Here is a 19,861-nt window from a genome sequence, read left to right on the forward strand (position 1 = left end):
TAGCAGTATACGGGTTGTTTTTCACATGAAACTAGTTTAGTGGCCTTAGCTCCCACGAGTCTTCTGTAGCTTTGAGTGTTAGAGCATCGGGACCAGTAATCAGAAGGTCATAGGGTCGACTCCTGGCTCGTACTTATAGTTTTACCATTTACTACTATTATTTCCAATTGTTGTACCTTTTATTTATTTATTTATTTATTTATTTCATTTATTTTTGCTTTCTCTTTATTTACTTTCTTTTTCCCCCGACTTTTGAACTTTGCACCGAACTTTGTCATCTAAGATTCATGTAGTCTGCTTTCTCGCTGATTCCATTTTTTATGTGGTCTGTTTACAGTGGAATCAAGCTCGAATTGCTCAGAAAGAACTACATGACATTACAATTCAACGCAACGAACAACTTGAGCAGGTAATGGCTGCCCAAGAGGAATTAATGGCGCGACTGAAAGAGGAGTTAGAGGAGAAGGAACGTCTACAGAATGAACTCAATAAGGCAAATGAACAAATGGAAAGTATGGCAGCCGAAAATGACAGGCTTCAGGACGAAGCTAAAGCAAAAGATCAGAAAGACGAAGAGAAAGCGGGAGAGCCAGATGAAAAGTTGAAAGAAGTTGAAAAGGAAAACGCAGAACTCAACACCAAAATCGAGGAAGCTGAGAAAGCGCTGGAGGAAGCAAAATGTCGGGAACAAGAGCTCGAGACAGTTAAACAACTGCTGTCCTCTGAAGTGGAGACTTTTCAAGAAGAAGCAAGAATGCGGCTGGCACAGGAGGTAGCTGATAAGAAGAAAGAGGAAAGTGAGTACGAGAAGCAGATAAACGCGTTGAAAGAGGAACGAGATGAGCTGGCTGAAGAGTTGGAGGTTTTGAAGGAGTCGGGTGATGAGTTGTTGGAGGAGAATGAAACACTCAAGGCAGCTGTAGATCATCTCGCTAATGAGAAAAAAGATCTTGAGGAAAAAGTCCTGAAGCTGGAGGAGCAGAATCTCGACGAGCTAGACGGCCCTGAAGAGCTCAAGTCCAAAGTACAAGAGCTTCGACAAGCGTGCGAGAACCTTAAAGAAGAGAAGGAGGCCCTAGCTTCGAAAGCGTCCTCTTTAGAGAAGGAAGCGAACCGATCTCAAATGACTGGCTCTGAAGGTGAAGTTATTGAGGAAAATGATCGCTTAAAGAAGGAGGTAGAAAAACTACGAGAAGGCAATACTGAGTTAGAAGAAGAGAATGAGAAACTTAAAGACGCTATTGAGGAGTTCCGCGAAGCAGTTCAAGGCCTGTGGGATGAGAAGGAAGAGCTTAAGATTGAGTTGTCCAGAGCAAAAGGAGAAGACACGACTGAGTTCGAAGAGCTGCAACAACTGAGAGCCCAGGTGGCGGAGATGACTGAGAAGCTTGAAAGCGCCGAACTGGAGCAAGAGAAGAAGAGGGAGTTACTCCAAAAGGCGCAGGTTCATCTGGAGAAAATCCCAGCGCTTGAAGCGCAGGTGGAAGAACAAAACGAGCTTCTGAGCCAGCTGAGGCAGGAGAGGGAACAAGACAGACAGGAAATCGACAAGCTGCAGCGTGCTGCCTCACTACATAACGAGGCGCCCTTGATACAGGTTTTTGTGTTTTTGTCGTTGTTGTTGTTGTTTTTCTTGTCAAGAGCGCTGATTTGTTTTTCTTCAGGTTGTCCCAATTTCTTTTTAACCACAACTTGCTCAAAAACGTCCTCCAACACCCTCCGAATATGCCTTGCAACTTCTTTGTTTTTGTAAACGTTGCATGGTTACCTCGTTTTGAGCGGTTAATTTGTTGAGTTCATCTTAGCCCGTGAAAGGAATTGGCCTGCTTCCAATGTATGGGTCCTCATAGCTCAAATGGTAGAGCACTGCAGCACTAACGCACAGGCCATGGGTTCGAATCCCTCTGAAGTCCCGAAATTTTTTTTCGGGTTTATTTGCAATTGCTTTAATTGCAATAACCACTGCGACGATCATATCTTCATTTAAACTTTGTATTTCTGCAGTTCACATCATCTTCATGATTCATTCCTTTCACAGGTTAAGATAAACTCAACAAACTGGCCTACTTCCGATGTTTGGGTCTTCCTAGCTCAAATGGTAGAGCACTGCAGCGCTAACGCAGAGGCCTTTGGTTCGCTGCGACGATCATGTCTTCATTTAAAATAGTTGACTTATCGTTGAATCAGTCCGTTTTGGTAAATTTATTGTTTCATACTTTTATTGTTCATTTTCTCTTTGAACAGGTGACCACTGTAGAAACTGTTGAAGGAGGAATACACGGGGAAGAATTATGGGGGGTCGAAGGACAGGCAGATGGCGGGGATTCTCAGCAATCTGGCGGAGATACGCGGGAACTCAAGGATAGAATCACTGAGCTGGAACGACAAGTCGAGAGCTACAAGAAAGCCCTGGAGGAAAGCATCCAAGAACCGGAAGCCAACAAACTCATGGAGCTGGTGGAGCAAGTAAGTGCAGAGAGAGACGGCTTGGTTACCAAGTGTAACGAGTTAGTGGAAAAAATCAGTGTCGATAAACAATCCACGGAAGGAATGCAGTCCACAGTTGAGGACCTACGAACACGGTTGAAGGAGGCAGAGCAAAACTATAAAGAGTTAGACAAAGAATTGAGCGCCAAATCCCAGACGGAGTTAGGCATGTTAGCGCAGATAAAAGATTTGCAAGATGAACTGACCAAAGCATTAGAAGCTCTTAAGGCGGCGGACGAGCTGAAGGAAAGGCTGCAAGAAGATCTGGAAACTAGTGAGGAGACGCAGAAAGATCTGGAGCGGGAAAAAGGAGCCATACAAAAGCAGCTGAATGAGAGCTTTCTCCAGATCTCCGCGCTTAAGGTATTAGCTCTTAAGGTGATGTTACACGAGACGATTCGCAAAAATTAAGGGCAAAGTTTAAATGTTAAAAACGATTCAGGTAAAATAGAGGTCGAGAATTCCGCTGTCTTAGGAGATAACCCCCGCCTCTTCCCCAAAGAAAGCAATGATTGTGGAAACTTGAAGGAAATGATCGGATTTTTTTTTTTTGCCTTAGTTAAAATGGATTTCCTCTGTGGTAGAGTTGAACAAAATTACCCTGATTTAGTAGTATTTTCTATTTTCGCTCTGGGTTTAAAGATCTGCTACTGCTTCTTGGGCGTTACCAGTTTGCATGTAGAACGACATCGTTTCGTTTTCCCTTCTAGGAACAGCTCAACCGAGTAAAACACGCAAATGGAGAGGAACGCGATGAGACCCCGACTCCTGTTCGTATGCTCCGAGACGAGCGCGAAGCGTACGATCGGAAAGACCAGGAATCCCGAGCGTTGGCCGAGCAGCTCGACGCTTTTAAAGAGGCCCATGATAAGAAAGAAGAAGAATTGCAGAACTTGACCGAGCAAATGGAAGAAATGAACCAGATGATGGAAGAACAACAGAAATTACTCGAAGATCAACACAGCAAACTAAAGGGGCAGGAAGACTTGATTAATGAGCGCGAAGATCGTATGAAAGAACTGGAATTACTATTGGAAGAGAGAAAAAAGGAAACTCCACACAGGGAAGAATATGATATGGCGCTCAAAGGTAATTATTATCGTCATCATCATCATCATCATCATCACCACCACTACCACCACCACCACCACCACCACCATCATCATTTTTAGCATTATTACTATTATTATTACATTTGAAAAAGAATACAGTAACACACTCCCATTTTAAGTTTTTTCCCTTCGTTGCATCATATTTATTATAACACTTCGTGTTATACATCGAGCCGATTTTTTGAAAACCAGCCTAACGAAATTTGCGGTGATTTGAGTGAAAAGGCGTCAAAAGAGTCGTCAAAAGACATGTTTTGTGGTAGGCTCGATTACCAGCCGCTGTTCGGGAAAATGAGCCCGCACTCATCCCCCGAAAGACCGGACCCGGGAGACGGCGGAAATCGAGCCTAGTTTTCTGGGCGCGATAAGCCCCAGAATCACGCTAACGAAGGAAAAGGAAAGGAGAAAAAGAGAGAGATGAGGAAGAAAGGAGGAGAAGAGAAAAACACCAATTGTTGCACTCTTAGTTTTTGTGGCTACTTTGGAGATTTGGCGGGAAAAAAAAACTGTTGGACGAAAAGGTCCATTTGCCGGTAACTTTTTCAAAAATCCGGCTAGAAATGTTTAAATGAAATACTGTGATTGCAAAACGCATTTTCTTTTATGAATCGCAAATTGTAGCTCCGTAGCTTTTCCACTTCAAATTAAAGTCTTTTCGCGCTGACAAGCTTCTACCGGTTTGTCGCCAACCGTAAGTGACGTAGCAGCGCGCGCGTTCAGTGCCTGTTTCCAGATCGCGGCTCGCGCAAGTTTCTCTTTGTTCACGCAAGAGCTGGTGTTTTCAACTTTTCGTGGAAATCTGACATGCATGTAGAGATTGTAAGAGCAAAAGAGTAAGCGAAAAGCTTAATTAAAGCGTTTAGCAAAACTGAAAATCCGCAAAATTTATAAGCAAAATTACTTAGTAAACTCCTCCACCGGAAGTAACTCGTCTGCGCGCAGACTTAAATTTGACCTGGAAAGCAACGAAAATAGAAAATATTGTGCGCATAGGCTAATAAAGACATGCGCTTCTTGGCTCAATAATCTTGTATCCCGGATTACAGGAAGTGAAGACGCTCTGATTCAGCAACAAAGAGCGGTTGATGAACTTTCTGAAAGAGTAAAAGAAATGGAGGAGGTTATAGCCGATAACGAGGACAAGCTTAAGAAGAAAGAGGAACTGCTGATCACCAAAGAAGAGGAAGTGAAACGAAAAGACGAGGAGCTGGGTGTAAAGGGGCAAAAGATCAAAATGCTTCAAGATGAGTTGAGCCGAGAGAAGACGGACAGAGAGCGAGAATCAGAGGCTGGAACACTCCTCACTGCGCAGGTTTGTCTCTAACCGGAAGTGACGTGACAGCGCGCGCGGTATTTGCTTGTTTCCAGAACTCGGCTCGCGCAAGTCTCTCTTTGTTTACGCACGAGCTAGTGTTTTGACGAAAATATGACCTGCATGTAGAGATTTTACCCAGGAATGGAAGAGAAAAAAATAAGCGAAAAGCTCAGTTATTGGCGTTTAGCACCACCGGTGAGAAAAAATTTTTTTTTTCTCCTTTACATTTGGTTATTTTGACCATCGCGTTATCAATTTCCCTCGTTTTTCGCTCTGATTTTTTGGCAACTGTGTCCTTCGGTTCTTGGTCTAATGATTTGGGTGTAGATCGACACTTTGTTTAAAAATATTTCAACGGCGATTGAAGCGACAATGTCACTCTGAAAGGAAATTGGCGTTCCTTCAAACTGAAGCGCGATTATTCCAACTCAATCAATTTGTCGAATGTAGACGAATTCTCCTGGGATTGAATTCTTGAGGACCGTATCCAAGTTCAGAAAGAGAATCGTCCGCTGTTTGGGTACTCCAAAAAACGGCTGAGTTAGAAATTTCACGTCGTAGTTTCAAGCTTCAATCCCTGTCCATCCTTGCCATCTGTATCAGCAAACGGCAAGAAACAGTTCCAGTGCCTAAATATACTCTTAAATAACAAAACTGGATCATTATTTTTGAAATACAATTGGCACAAAATACTCGCTTTAAGGTTTTAAATAGTGTAGAAAATAACGTGACATACTCACATTGCCCCCTTTATCTGGAAGTGACTGAGTTTGGTGTGAATCCTCAATAATGAAGCACGTACTTTAACTACTTTCTAGCTGAAAAAGATAAAGAATGAGTTGGATCAAGTGCAAGAAGAAGTTCGCACTAAAGAAAACGAAAAAGGGCAGATTCAAAGAAATCTTTTGGCCGAGTCACGCCAGTTGACTGCGTTACGAGCAGAGTTGGATCAGTTACGTGACAGATTCAAATCCCAGGAGGACAGTCACGTGGCAGCTGTCGCTGACCTAAGGAGGGTGCATCAAGATGAAGTAAACGCTCTGAAGGCCGAGTTAAATAACGTCCAGAGGGGGGTGCCCTCGGGGGCGGAGGATACACTGAGTCCAAGTCAACAAATTGCCTTTCAGCAGGTTAGTTGGATCAATTGAGGTTTTTGGCTAACTGACCACCTACCCCTCCCCTCAATCACAATTTTGCCCTACGTGGGATATAAGTGTTAATGTTGATTTAGGAGAGGGGTAGGTGGTCAGATACCCACAAACCTCAATTGATCTTTGTGGTTCACAGTAAGGTAACTGCACATCCCTGTGGAGACTAACTTCAATGTTCTCCTAACAATATCCATACAGTAACAGAGAAGAGGTTATGAGAATTAATAAAACGATCATCAGAGAGAAATAGTTTGATCTTTTATCACATTCTCTCAACTACAATCTATGAATATTAGTCTAGAGAAATTCTATGTAAATATCGGGGCATAAAGCGTTTTAACAAGTGATGATGATGATGATTGTTTATCCCTAATTTTTTTTTAGAAACTTAAAAGCGTGGAAGAAAATCTCAAACGGCAGTTCGAGAACCAGCTCGTCGCAGTGAAAGAGAACGAAGAGCAAAGGCGCCTGCGTGACGTGAAGCAAGTCAAGGAGAAACTAGAGATGAAAAGTTTGGCAAGTATGAATAATCTGCGACAAGAACTCTTAACAACGCACAATGATCAGGTCAACAGAATGCGTCAGGATCATCAACGGGAGATTGAACGGCTCCTAAGTATATCTGGTGAGTATATATCTGGAGGATCAAACTCAAAGTTGACGAAAAATCCACAATATCATTTTGTAAAATGGTGAAAAGCACCTTGTAAAACTACTGCTAAAGCGTTTTTATTTGAGAAGTAACATGATAGGATTTTTTCCACAGAAGCAGAAGTTAGAACTACGCAAAATAAGCGCTTGGGTCATCGACAAATCGCGCTCGATCGCGAAGACGCTATTGTGGATCATTTAGCGATAGTAATCTGGGGAGAGGGCAAAACTACTCGGAGTATGAATGTTGGGGAGCGGATGGCTACCTGCTCCCCTCCCCTCCCCTCCCCTCCCCTCCCCTGCACCCATAGTGGTCTTTGGTCTCCCAGCTTGCGTTTTTCAGATAGACATTAGCGGTTCTACGATGTGATGTTTGAACGTTCCATCGCAAAACCATTCATAGGCGACCAGTAAACAAAGGGTGCTTACCATTGACACAAACCACCCGGGTGGATTCATAAAGCTATAAAATTTAACGTGGTGGGAGAAAGACCCATCACAATGTATATCCAAATCAGCTGAACAGACTATAAAGAAAAAAATTGCATCCCCTCAAATCACAGGCCATGTTTTCTGAAGCTTCCCAAAGGGAATGATGCGAACCATTTGATTTTTCAACCAGAATATCTGTAAATGTAAATCGTAACTACCCAGTCTTTATTTTACCTCTTCAGGCATCGATTCTGCATCTCCAGAGATGCGCATGCGCCTTGGCTCAGCACTGGATCAGAATGAACAGCTTGATAATGAACTTGTGGGTCACCTGGCCCGACAAGCTTTACTCAAGTCCCCAGCTACTTCACCTCGAAGGTCTCAAACTGCTATTGAGGTAAACCTTCTCTTTCGTATCGATCTATATTTTTGTTTGGAAAGCCGGCGCTATCTCCTGCACAGCGGCGTTTTTGTGTCATAGCCCGTAGGGAGGCTGGCGCCTTGCATCTAAATAATGACGCACGTTTTTTTAATCCCTAGGGTCTTCTTAATAATCTTCATACCGAGGCTGAAACTATCCAGTCCCTCATAAGTGCAGTATCGACTCCAGTCAAAGATCGCTCACTGGCAAGCCCGGATGTAACGTCTCTGCAGTCTTCATGGTCAGCGGAAAAACAGGCTCTGCTTGAAGCTATCAAATCGTACAAAAATCTTGTTGTTCAGGCTGGAAAGGCGTCCTCGGTAAGAAATTAGGGACTTTACGATCCGACGACGCGATGGTAACGAGAACGTCAAAAAACAATAGGTTTAGAAGGCAAAACAACTTTGCACGTGCATCACACTTTTTTGTACATTTCTTTGCTGTTTTTGAATAACTGCTAACTGAAATGGCCTAATTTTACATTTTATGGAGGACGTAATTAAGCGATGACGAAATTTTATTCCTCTTTCTAAACTGGGATAGGGAGCTTAGGAATTCAACTCCAAAGGGGTTCGCCTACTTTTGATAAAGTAAATGGGTAGGAAGAATCGCGATTGTTAGACTGGAAGAACGTAAATTAATTTTTTTAGAGTCGTTTTTGCTGCCATCGTGTCCTCGGATCGTCAAGTCCCTATTTACGATACCTCTTCAAGGGCTCTCACCCTTTTAAAATGCTAGTTTTAAGACCGTGATTAAAATTAAGCAGGGGGTTTTGTGGCGCGATTTTTCTCGCGACAAGAAGGGCGAGCTAATGGCGTGCATGTCAACCTTTAGCGATTTCAGCTCGATTTACCTCAGCCAATCGTCGCGCTTTCAATTATGATCAAACTTTAGTTTAACTTAGAGGCGATTTTAGTTTAAAACTTCAAATTTCTGTTTGCACATTTGTTTACAAGCAATGCGCATAAACGCTGTGATTGCTGCTCAAAATACCCCTGTTTTTACATCTGCAGACAGATACCGCTAAAATCGTTGCAAAAATCGATTTTCTAAACATTATCCGTGTATAGCGCGGTAAACATAATTGAGCAGATGACTTCCTGATTAGACTGTGTATATTGAACTGACGTGTCTAATAATTCTTTTAATATCCGCTATTCTTAGCCCTCTAAACTTCCTGTGGAAAATGACTGGCGATCAGTTCTACTCGACGCTGTAAAAAAGGTTAGTAATTCTGTGTTCGCTGATTATATGTTGGTTCTCAGTGGCGGTAATAGGCCACTTCCGAGTTCCCCCGGGCCTCTGTATCAAAACGAGGTTAAGTGTTCAGCCTTTGATATGGAAATGATTTTTCATTCTCATGCAAATATAACTCATTTTGACAAGAAAGGTTGTGTACTTGGCCTCATTTTGAAAGTGAGGGTTTTTGGAACTCGGAAGCGGCCTATTCGTCACTTTGAGGTTGCGCGGGAGACTGGGTCGAGATGGTTGTCCAAGTGCATTGTGGGACTGTTCTGGGCGGCGAATTTACGGCCATGTTGGAATGCGTCCTCCAAAACAGTCCCACAATGCACTTTGACAAACATCTCGACCCAGTCTCCCGCGCAACCTCAAAGTGGCGAATGGAGGCCTAATAGCCGTCCGCTTGGTACAGCGGACCAGCTATGGCCATTTTATTAAAAAACGGATGCTCGCACTCGGAAAACCAGTGTGACAAGGCAAAACAAGATTGACTAGTCCAGATGTTCGGGCTCCTTTCCTCTTCCTCATTCAAGAACACAACAGGAGGTTCTGTCCGCAGGGTGACGCTCCCTATACTGGTGTATTTTTCGATGGTTTACTTGATTGTTCTTGTGGTTATTTATCGTGTAGGTTTTCGAGAAAGATCGAGATGTTTTGGTCGCTGAACTGCGGACTTCTCAGCTTATGAATGGTCATGACGCTTCGGACGCAGGTTTGCTGCGAGATCAAATACAAACGCAGGTATAGAGCTTCCCTTGTGATGTAACTGAGGATAAGTTGTTAATCGTAGCTTGAATGTTACAGCCTAGTTGATGGTATTTCTCGTCAGGGTCACTTTGCAGTAGCCTTTTTTTTTTTCGCGAAGCAAGAGTGGCGCAGGGGTGAGAGCAGTCGCCTCCCACCAATGTAGCCCGGGTTAGAATCCTGGCGTCGACGTCATATGTGGGTTGAGTTTGCTGTTGCTCTCTCCCTTGCTCCTGAAGGTTTTTCTCCGGGTACTCCGGTTTTATCTTCTGCTTAAAAACCAACACTTTCAAATTCCAATTCGATCTAGAACGCACGGACACGTTTCAACGAGTTGTTATGAACTCCAAAGTATTCCGTGGGTAAACAAATTACAATTACAAAAATTACAATGTGTGAGATGCCCCAAGTCTCTGTTTCAAAGCGAGACTAAGTGCAAAGCCATTGATATGACTTTTTTTCTCACGCAAATTAAACTCATTTTCACAAGAAAGGTTTTGCACTTAGTTTTTGAACTCGGGAATGGCTTAATGATCGCGATGTTTTGACTAGCCTGCGTGGAAGAAGCAAAAGGGGGAATTGGAGGGGGAGGGGTAGAAAAACGCAATCCGCCTTCTTTTCCCTCTTCCTCCCCATCCCCCTTCGACTCCTGCCACGCAGGCTTAATTTCGGACGCTTACTGCTGATCTCCGTTCGGTGACTTTGTTGATTGGTTGTGCAGCAACGGTGCCAATCGCGGTGATGTTTCACGGAACCACTCACATTAGCCTGCTTGTAAGCTCCCCGGAGCGCTCTGGCGGCGGGGTGGGAAAAGGAAAGAGAGCTTGGAACTACGTCTGAGACAACTCAGTCGGCGGGGAGCCACAGGAGAATTGGAGGCGGAATTCAAATTCCAGAGACGTAGTTGCAAGCTCTCCTTCCTTTTTCCGCCCCTCCGCCAGAGCGCCCTGCAGAGCTTGCTCGCAGGCTAACTGACAACGACGATTTTATGCGCAACACAGGGTTGCAATATTAATGTTGGAACGATCTTCCAGCCGTTCAAAACAATGTCGCAACAATTTTGCAACGCTGTGTTGCGCTAAAACTCGTCGTTGGTATGGTTGGTTTTTTGGGAAACTCGGCTCGGATGCCTATGATACACTTACTCCTCTAATTACATCTTAAGTAACTCCTTTCATTTCGTTGATTTCTAAGGATGAGCTTTCAGGTCGAGTCATGGAAGAGCTTCGCAAGAAGGATCGCGATTCTCTGATTTCAGAGATTCGAGAGCTTAGAAAGTCTGCAGTGATGAAACCGCGGATCGACCAGGTAATTTAGACATGGATGATAAAGGCATTATCCCTTTTAGAACATTTTGCTGTGCAGCGATCTAACAATTTTAAACATTAACCTCCCGTTTAGTCATTGATTCGTATCTTATGGTGCTTAACATTTGTCAGAACTGATCAGCCAGACCAGTCCAGCGATAAAAAGAATTCTACTACTAATCCTGCCAGGTCCATCACCACCACCACCACCACTACCATCATCATCATCATGACCATCGTCATCGTCATCGTCACCATCATCATCATCATCATCGTCACCATCACTACCACCACCACCATCGTCATCGTCATCGTCACCATCATCATCATCATCATCGTCACCATCACTACCACCACCACCATCGTCATCGTCATCGTCACCATCATCATCATCATCATCGTCACCATCACTACCACCACCACCATCGTCATCGTCATCATCGTTACAATTGTTACTGTATTGATATATGTGGCGATGGTGAATAGCAAGCCTGTGCTGAAAAAAGATACAAATATAATACCAACGACAATAATGTGATCTATCTTTTTTAATTGTTTATTTCTAGAAACAAGATCTTCTGGAGCACCTGCGTAACGAACTGGACGAAGCTAACAAAAGAGAAAGAGACATCAGAACGCAGTGTAAGAGAAAAGCAATTATTTGTTTGCTTTACATTGAAGTTTCATTTATCAATTCACACGTCGTGTGTTTTACTTTAAGCTCGTTGGTAACGAAATCCTTGTGGATAGTAAATTTGTTAATTGTAGATTCTAATGTTGCCTCCAAAATAATAAGTTATGAGTACAACTTAAACGAAGGTCACACCAGCAATAACATATAACTACTAAACACTCCTACGGTAGGATCGACGTGTTTTTTGTTTTGTTTTGTTTTTTTTTCATTTCCTAACAATTATTCCATTTTTTATTATACAATGTAACTGCAAGAATAAATTCCACATCGATTTGGTATGGCGATGAAGACCAATTTCTTCCTAAAGTGTTGGTTCTTTAAAAAAAATGAAACGCGACTTAGAAGAGTTGTGGAGTTTTGTTCTGCCATTTTTCAGGATACAAATTTTTAAAAAGTTTGATGACAGTTTTGTAGTTCCATAAAGTATTGGGAGTCTGTGAACTTGATAGTTAATCCCAAGAGGGGTACTCAACGTAATTTTGTACGGGGAGGCTCCGCTCCAAGGTCTAACCCCTTACCCTTTTGTATATCATTTTTGACAGAAAAGATACCCCTCCCGTATACCTTTTACTGACAAATGGTACCCTTTCACATACCTAGTTAAAAACTTTTCATCCCCTTTTAACTGCTGTAAATACCCCCCGGGTATTTAATCCTGTTCCAGGCTACTACTTCATTCAAAACGAAAACTACAAATTTTTGAGCTATATCCAACCTTTATTTTAGTACTTGTAAAAAGCCAGCACGCGGAGCATGTACAAAATGATCTGAACAACTTACTCAAGAAAGAACGAAGTTTGGTGGCAGATTTAAAGGATGCTCTTGCGAAAGAAAAGCGACGGCAAGCCGACATGACGGACGCTTTGGAAAAGGAAAAAGTCCATGCCATGTCACTTAAGTAAGTTAATCATGTTTAGAGATTTGTTCATAATAGTCTTGTATCGGTGATAGGTAGAGATAAAAGGGAAAAAAGGACTTTTTAATTGAGTAGCGTGAAGTAAAACTATAAATAAAAAAAACAAAAATAACGATTAAGGGGTAGCACATCCACCAAGTAGTTCTTCGTCTATCATTCCTGGTCGAATTAGAATTTGGAAGTGTTTGTTTTTTAGAAGAGGGGAAAACCGGAGTACCCGGAGAAAAACCTCTCGCAGCATAGCCTGTGAGCAAGCTCTACATTTGGAGGAGTTGCGAGAAGTCCACGAGAGCAGCACGCGAAAGGAGATGTGAGTGTGAGGTGCGGGGAAAGAAAGGCAGAGCTCTTCTTTTCCTTCGCCGCTCGGTCGCGCGTTCTCTTGCGTCTCGCTTCGCTCGCCATAATTGGAGAGCTTGCTAGGTGACTACTCGGAGCAAAGGAGAAAACCAACAACAAACCCACATACTAGCGTCGACGCCGGTATTTGAACCCGGGCCACACTGGTGGGATTACTGCCCTACCCTTGCTCTCCCAAAGGTAGAAAAATTACTCTGGCAATCAGAAGACGCGCTTAATATCAAATCAACCAATCAGAGCTCTGAGCCAATACACTGCGCTGCCTCGTACCCAGGACTTCCTCGGGATTTTTGACCGTAGTCCGGCGAAAGGGGTCCTGAGAAGGACGAAACTGCGCCAAGCACATAGATAAAGCTCTAGATAAAGGGGAGCACCCTTGAAACGTCTGGTTTTGCAACCTTTTCAACGCATATTTTGATAAACTTTGCCATTCACCCGATTATTTGCGTTGCACAGTTTCTTTAAAAGTTTTTTAATACTAGAAATGCTTACTTATCTTCTTGCAGGACAAGCCTTCAGGGAGAAAAGGTGCGTCTTTCGAACCAAACACAAGCCTTGGAGCTAGAGCGAGCCAACACCAAGAAGTACCAGGACGCTGTGGAAACTCAAAGACAGCGCACTAAGGAGGAGAGCAATCGGCTTCACGAAGACATTGAAACTCTTCGACGCCAGGTAGCGGCAGCCAAGAAGGACAAGACAGATGTGGAATTACTGCTAGAGAGAGAAAGAATATCGCGATCAACCCTCGAGACTGAGCTGGAAAGATTGAAAGTTCTGCAAGGAGAAGCTTTGGGTGAGGAATTTGATTTACAAAACGTCAGGCTACTTTTTTTATTATTTATTATATTATGTATATACTTATTTACAAAAAATAATTACAAATACATGTTATTGTAACTATTCAAAACTATTTCCTATTTTCACTGCGGGCTGAAAATAAAAAAAAATTAAATTCATAAAGGAAAGAAACTAAATTAACAGGAAAAATACGCAAACCTAATAAGTGAAAGAGTACAGCAGTAAACATCACGCTACCTGCTATCTTTGTGAAAAGCTCAAACTTGTTTTAGTGCCAGCTGAATTCCAAAGATGATGGTGCAGTTTTGTTATTTAAGACTGTATTTAGGAATTGAAACTGTTTCCTTTCGTCCTTTGCTGCGGATGGCAAGGATGGGCATGGATTGAAGTTTGAAGTTTGAAGTTTTGTTTTAATGCTACGCCTGCAAACATCGTCAAAAAGTTATTATGGTTAGTGCTCCTTGATGAAATATCTTTGGTATCTTCTTTACAACTCTACCTTAGCAGTTTGTGTTTGGGTGACGGCATTTATGACTTTAAGGATCATTAAACGTTTCTGGGAAACTGCCCACCTACCCCTCCCCTAAGCCAACATTTTGCCCTAAGTAAGAAGTAAGTGTTAATGTTGGCTGAGGGCAGGGGTCGGTGGGCAGTTTCCCAGAAACGTTTAATGATACCTTTTCTTCTCTTCCATTTAACAGAAGACTTGTCACCTATGTGCTCATTATTTTTTTTCGTTTTAACAGAAACGGATCGCGAAACAATCGAAGAACTCAACATAGCGTTAAGAAACGAGAGAACTCGAGCAGAGCAGATTCAGCAGGCGTTCACTAACGAAAAACGGCAGACGGAAGCACTGAAACACGTAAAAGAGCAAGCAGATCAACTGAGAAGCATTAACAAAGGTTACTTACTAAAGGCCGTGTCCAAGTGGCGCGTAGGACTGGGTCGGGGTTGTGTCGAAGTGCACTATGGGAATGTTTTTTAGACGCTAACGTTTCTTTTATTGGCTGTAGTGAGATGGCGCGGGAAACTGCGTCAAAATTCGTCCCACAAAACATAGTTCCCATAGTTCAACTCGACACAACTTCGACCCAGTCTCTCTCGTAACTTCATTGCTGACTTGCACGTGACGTCACGGCGGCCATGTTGGTGGTCAAAAACAAAAGCGTTTGAGGTTTCTCTCCTCCGTTTTCATGTAAATTGGTATTGACCACAAACATGGCCGCCCTTTCATGTGGCTGCAAACCAAGAATTCGCCAATAGGAAACAGTAGTGGAAGCATTTGCCTTGCCATCACGCAGAGGGGGACCGATTCCGTTCCAACCTCTCTATTTACCTAACTTAATCTCTAAGAAACGCGGCGAAAAGCTAACTACGGAAACGAGCGCTAGGGGTTAGGGTGGGGTTGGGGGGTCCCTTCACTTTGACACTTAACTTACTCAAGTTAGCCCACTGCGCGGGCACTCTTTTGGCTTGTCACGCAACGATCCTCCGCAACGTATGGGAGGAGGGCATGACGAACCAAGAAAACGCGCACCATATAGTGTCCATTATATAGCGTGTTTATCAAATGAAATACGAAAGCAGTCTAATATATCAAATCTCTTGCTTCAATCTCCACCGATGCAGCTCCAGAGTTTCGTTAACAGCGAACCTTTTAACCGTTTCATTGTTTACGTCTGCTAGAACGCTTTAAAAATTTTGTTTTACTCTTCAGAGCTACAAGCAGCCCTTAACGGGGCAAGGGAACGGTCTGTGGAACTCAGTGCCTCTCTGGAAGACGAGAAAAACCGCAGTGCTTTCCTTGAACTGTCTCTTGAGACCGAGAAGGAGAAGAACGATGAGTCAGAGAAAACAGAGAAGCTCGTAGCGCATCAGCTTAAGGGCGCGCTTGATGTTGTACAGGTACTTAACATTGGTTAAGATTGATTTGTTGTTGGTGTTAGGATCTCGAAAATGGTTTAAAATACTTTATAGTTGAAAGATGCGAGGCATGCACAGGACAACCTAACTAACGAAGTACACACAGGGTACCTAAAGTGTGAGAATCTAAAGATGATTTTCATTCGTCATGATCTTGTTAGTCTGTTGACAGAAAATTTTTTTCTCACAACGTTTTAGAAATCCTGTTTCAAACAGAACATGCGGAGAAAACTCACTCCATTTTACTGCCTTGACTTCTTAGACGGAAGCGGATTTTTGTTCGGGCACGTCAAAGAGAGAAACGAGGAGAACAAAAAAGCGAGAATATTGCAGCGACTCTTTCGTGTCCATCCTCTGCTACATTTAGCACGAAACGGGCTGAATAATTAGATAATTTCTTTGTCCTTTAGAAACAATTAATTGAATTGACGGGCACTTTAGAAGAGGAGAGACTTCGGGCGAGAAGATTACAGAACGAACGAGACGTACAACAGGCAACGGCAATGAGCCACAAAGAGAAAGAGAGGCATCTACAGAGCGAACTGGATAATGAGAAGAAGAAGCGAGCACAAGTTGAACAGAAACTGGAAAACGAGAGAGAAAAGTGCGCCTCTCTCAACAGAGATCTTACAGCAAGAGACTCGAAGATTGATGAATTACAGAAAGACTTAGAAGCCCAAGTTTTGCGAGAATCTGACAAGGTGAGTTTTGACATGGGTTACATTAGAGTCGACTCTCTTTTATTTCTGATCTTTGTGAATTCAAATTCCTCACTGCAGAAACACTAGATAGAATGGGTACAAGCGTTGGCCGTAGTGATTTCTGGGATGGGTGGACAAGCGTTAGTTATGATTGGTCGAAGTCTCGACGATATTCAAAGAGGCTATTAACCAATCACAAGTAGTGCTTGTCCACCCAATGATCCCAGGAACTGCTGCGCTGAAAGAGCTTCTACCCATTCCCACTTTCACGTATCGTTGAAGCCCTAGTAAAATTTATTATTCTGTTTTTATTTAAGCAGGGAACGTTACCTCTCACTTGTCAAGTTTATAATTTCTTTCCTTGACAGTGTAAAATATCCGGCCTAACCTTCTCCCTGTCTATCCCTAGGAGGCGTCTATGTATCCGCTCCGTATGCGACTGCTGCTTCATCAACAACAACTGGAATCCATGCGGCAACAGCATCAAGTACTTATCAATAAGCACCAGAACTCATTAGACTCCACCAAACACAGGTATTTAAAAGGGCTCGGTTCCTCAAAAGATGGTTAAGTTTAAGCCAGGATTACGCCAAGTTGTAAGCAAGATTTTCTTTCCTAAGATACTGTTGAGCCTTTTCTCCGAGATACAGTAATGACAACACAAAATTTTACTCTAAGCAATGAACAGGACGGTAAAATACAAAAAAGAGAAGAAAATTGTAATCCTGGGTTAGCGCTAATCGGCCTTTCGGGAACTGGGCTCAGGGCCCGAAAAAAGTCCCTTCCGGTCGTTCGGTACAAGCAGATTTTGTTTGTGGGGACAGTAACCTTTAGAGCTTACTTGTCCAGTAGGCAGGGTCCAAACCAGTCATCCTCTAACAAATTACTCATTAACTAAGACAAGCAAGAAGTGGCCCCAGGCAAGCAAAGTGTGAGAACTGCTTGCCCAAAGGAAAAGCTGGAGTTTTTTTTTTGAGCCATGGTGTTTTATGCACTTCAGCGCAGTCAATAAGAAATTGGGCTTTTTTTTCTGAATAGATTCTTCTAAATATCACTATGGTATACTATTATACAGTCATTCCTAATTAAAATGGCTGATAGAAACCTTGTGGCAGGAAAAACGCTGCACGGAGGAAAAAACTACACGCCACTAAATCACGTGAAAGATGTAGTGAACTAATGGGCATACGCATGCCGAGCGACTGCAGACCACGAGCACTGAAGGCGCCCTTTGTTGTTAACTCCTTTAAATTGTATTTAAATACATCTAAATCTCAAGAGCTTTGAATAATACCGTGTTTTTTGGTTTTGCAGAGATAACAAGGAGTTAGAAGAAGTGAGACAGTCTCTTTCAAATCTGCTGAGAGAACTAGAGCAAATCAGAGCCACGCTTACAGTGCATATAGATGTATGTTGTTAATAGAAAAATAACGTAATATTATTCCATTTTGTCCGTCGGCAAGATATCCTTGTGTTGACTGGAGTAAACATGACATATGCAGGGCCACCATGATCGTATTCGTCATCATCATCTTCAGCATTATCATCTCAATCATCTTCATCACATTCCTCTGTATCATTGTCGTCTTTATCATTAGTGTCACCACCGTAATCGTCATCGTTATCATCAACATAATATTAATTGTAACCATCGTCATCAGTATTATTATCATAATCATCATTGTCACCATCATCGTCATCATCATTGGTGTCACAGCCATTATCATTATCATAATATTAAATGTAATCATCATCATCGTTCTCATCATCGTCATCATTTATGTCACCACCATAATCGTCATTTGTTATCGTCAACGTAATATTAATCCTATTCATCGTCATCATCATCATCATCATCATCGTCATCGTCATCGTCATCGTCATCATCATCATCATCATCATCATCATCATCAATACCATTACATCATTGATAAATTACTTTGTACTGTTTTCTTTTTTCAATAACATGAGAGCTGACGTTCATTTCCTTTTACAGTGGAGTTATCTGTAGTTCGGAGTTGTCGGTCTTCATCTTGAGCCAAATTTGTCAAATTGTATCCCCTCCGGAAAAAAAATTCCCCCTTTTCATCTGGCCCTGGTTGTTCAAGGGCTGGATAGCACTATCCACCGGATAAATCGCTATCAATTGCGCTATCCACAAGATAGAGATAAATCAAGTGGATGGCGTTATCCATCTTTTGAACATCTGGGGCCTGATCCCAAATAAACAGAGGTTATATAACAGCAACTTTTCTTGTTTTTTTGCATGTGAGCTGAAGGCTGCTTTTTTGTTTCTAGGATGGTCAGACCGTTCCTTTGTCGCCGATAAAAGCTGCCGCCCAAGAAAGAATCGTGCGACAAAACACAGAATTAGCGGAATTCGTCTCCAAACTGAATGAAGAGAAAAAGGAATTGAGAAATGCGTTAGCTAATCTAGAAGAGCAAATCTCCCAGTACAGACAACGAGAGCGAACAAATGAACAGGTACTGTCAAACTCCGCTTTATTACAGACAGTTTCCTTTGTCCCTGGGGTAAAAAAGCCCTTTCATTTTCTCTAAATTCAACCCGCTTAATACGGACAGTTTGCTTTGTCTCTGGGGGAAAAAAGCCCAAACATTTTCTTTACATTCAACCCGCTTAATACGGACACCCCGATAATACGGACACTTTCTATGACCCCGTCAGTTTCTGTATTAACGGGATTTTACTGTAGTGTCTTTATTCCCAAGTCTTCTCGGATTATTTTTAACACGAATATACCACAAGGTGTGAAAACCACACGTTGAAATTCGTTTTGGGAGCTAAACACTCACTGTTCTCCAAAAGAGGTTTTGGCGGTGCGCTGATGTTCTTAGAGGTGAAACTAGAAATGTGCATCCACCGTTAAGTGCCGTAGCAGAGAAATTTCCACTTGCACTGCGCTTAATTTCGACATTACTGTCTCTGTTTTCATCATCTTGAGACTGAAGATGTTTTCGTAATAGTGGAGCCGTTTCAAAAAAAAGGCATAATAAAATAGAACCACGCCAAGGATGCTTTAAACAGAGATATGTAGCGCAGTTCGAAGATCATGCTTAAATACGGTAACTTTGTTGCTATTGAAATCTAATCTATCTAATCCCCTCTCTCCCCTCCCCAGAGCTCACGCTTAACAAGGGAGCATGCAGAGTCGGTTCTAAGAGCCGAGCGCGAAAAATGGGCTCAGGAAAAAGCAGAATCCCAGCAGGCCTTGAGAGCCGCACAGGCTGAGTTGTCACGTGTCCGCCATGAAGCCGTTAAAGACGGGGGTGCAAGCATATCGGTCAGTGGCCACGAATCAGAAGACGAGGTTACGTGGCCACGTTCTAAGGTGGGTTCCCTGTGAAAAGGCCCTTTTGCTGGTTAGATAAATGTACTGAGGTAAAGTCTCCTTTCACGTATACTTCGGTCTCTTCACTGGTCTCAACGAAAAACCCAGTTCTGTTTGTAAGCCTCTTTATTTTCGTCCAAGGCAACCATATAAATGTATTAGCCAACGCTAGGTGTGTTCACACCTACAATTGACCTAACTCTGGGTGTGTTCACACCTAGACCTGGCTACTCTGGGTGTGAACTTTACGGACGTGT

General features: G+C 42.7%; 1 protein-coding gene across 1 annotated transcript in view; it reads left to right on the top strand.

The window, feature by feature from the left end:
• Positions 1-19,861, top strand: part of LOC140930226 (uncharacterized) — a 63,352-nt gene that overhangs the window by 40,777 nt on the left and 2,714 nt on the right. The window contains exons 26-46 of the mRNA XM_073379891.1: positions 338-1,597; positions 2,245-2,850; positions 3,198-3,576; positions 4,646-4,911; positions 5,733-6,044; positions 6,450-6,690; positions 7,391-7,545; positions 7,689-7,889; positions 8,734-8,793; positions 9,442-9,552; positions 10,750-10,863; positions 11,429-11,504; positions 12,283-12,454; positions 13,336-13,622; positions 14,374-14,532; positions 15,348-15,535; positions 15,964-16,254; positions 16,664-16,788; positions 17,569-17,662; positions 18,553-18,738; positions 19,395-19,604. Of these exons, the coding sequence (XP_073235992.1) occupies positions 338-1,597; positions 2,245-2,850; positions 3,198-3,576; positions 4,646-4,911; positions 5,733-6,044; positions 6,450-6,690; positions 7,391-7,545; positions 7,689-7,889; positions 8,734-8,793; positions 9,442-9,552; positions 10,750-10,863; positions 11,429-11,504; positions 12,283-12,454; positions 13,336-13,622; positions 14,374-14,532; positions 15,348-15,535; positions 15,964-16,254; positions 16,664-16,788; positions 17,569-17,662; positions 18,553-18,738; positions 19,395-19,604 (5,493 nt within the window). The remainder of the gene's footprint in view (positions 1-337; positions 1,598-2,244; positions 2,851-3,197; positions 3,577-4,645; positions 4,912-5,732; positions 6,045-6,449; positions 6,691-7,390; positions 7,546-7,688; positions 7,890-8,733; positions 8,794-9,441; positions 9,553-10,749; positions 10,864-11,428; positions 11,505-12,282; positions 12,455-13,335; positions 13,623-14,373; positions 14,533-15,347; positions 15,536-15,963; positions 16,255-16,663; positions 16,789-17,568; positions 17,663-18,552; positions 18,739-19,394; positions 19,605-19,861) is intronic.

The sequence above is a fragment of the Porites lutea genome, chromosome 3 (genome assembly GCF_958299795.1).
Source record: "Porites lutea chromosome 3, jaPorLute2.1, whole genome shotgun sequence".
Lineage (NCBI taxonomy): Eukaryota > Metazoa > Cnidaria > Anthozoa > Scleractinia > Poritidae > Porites > Porites lutea.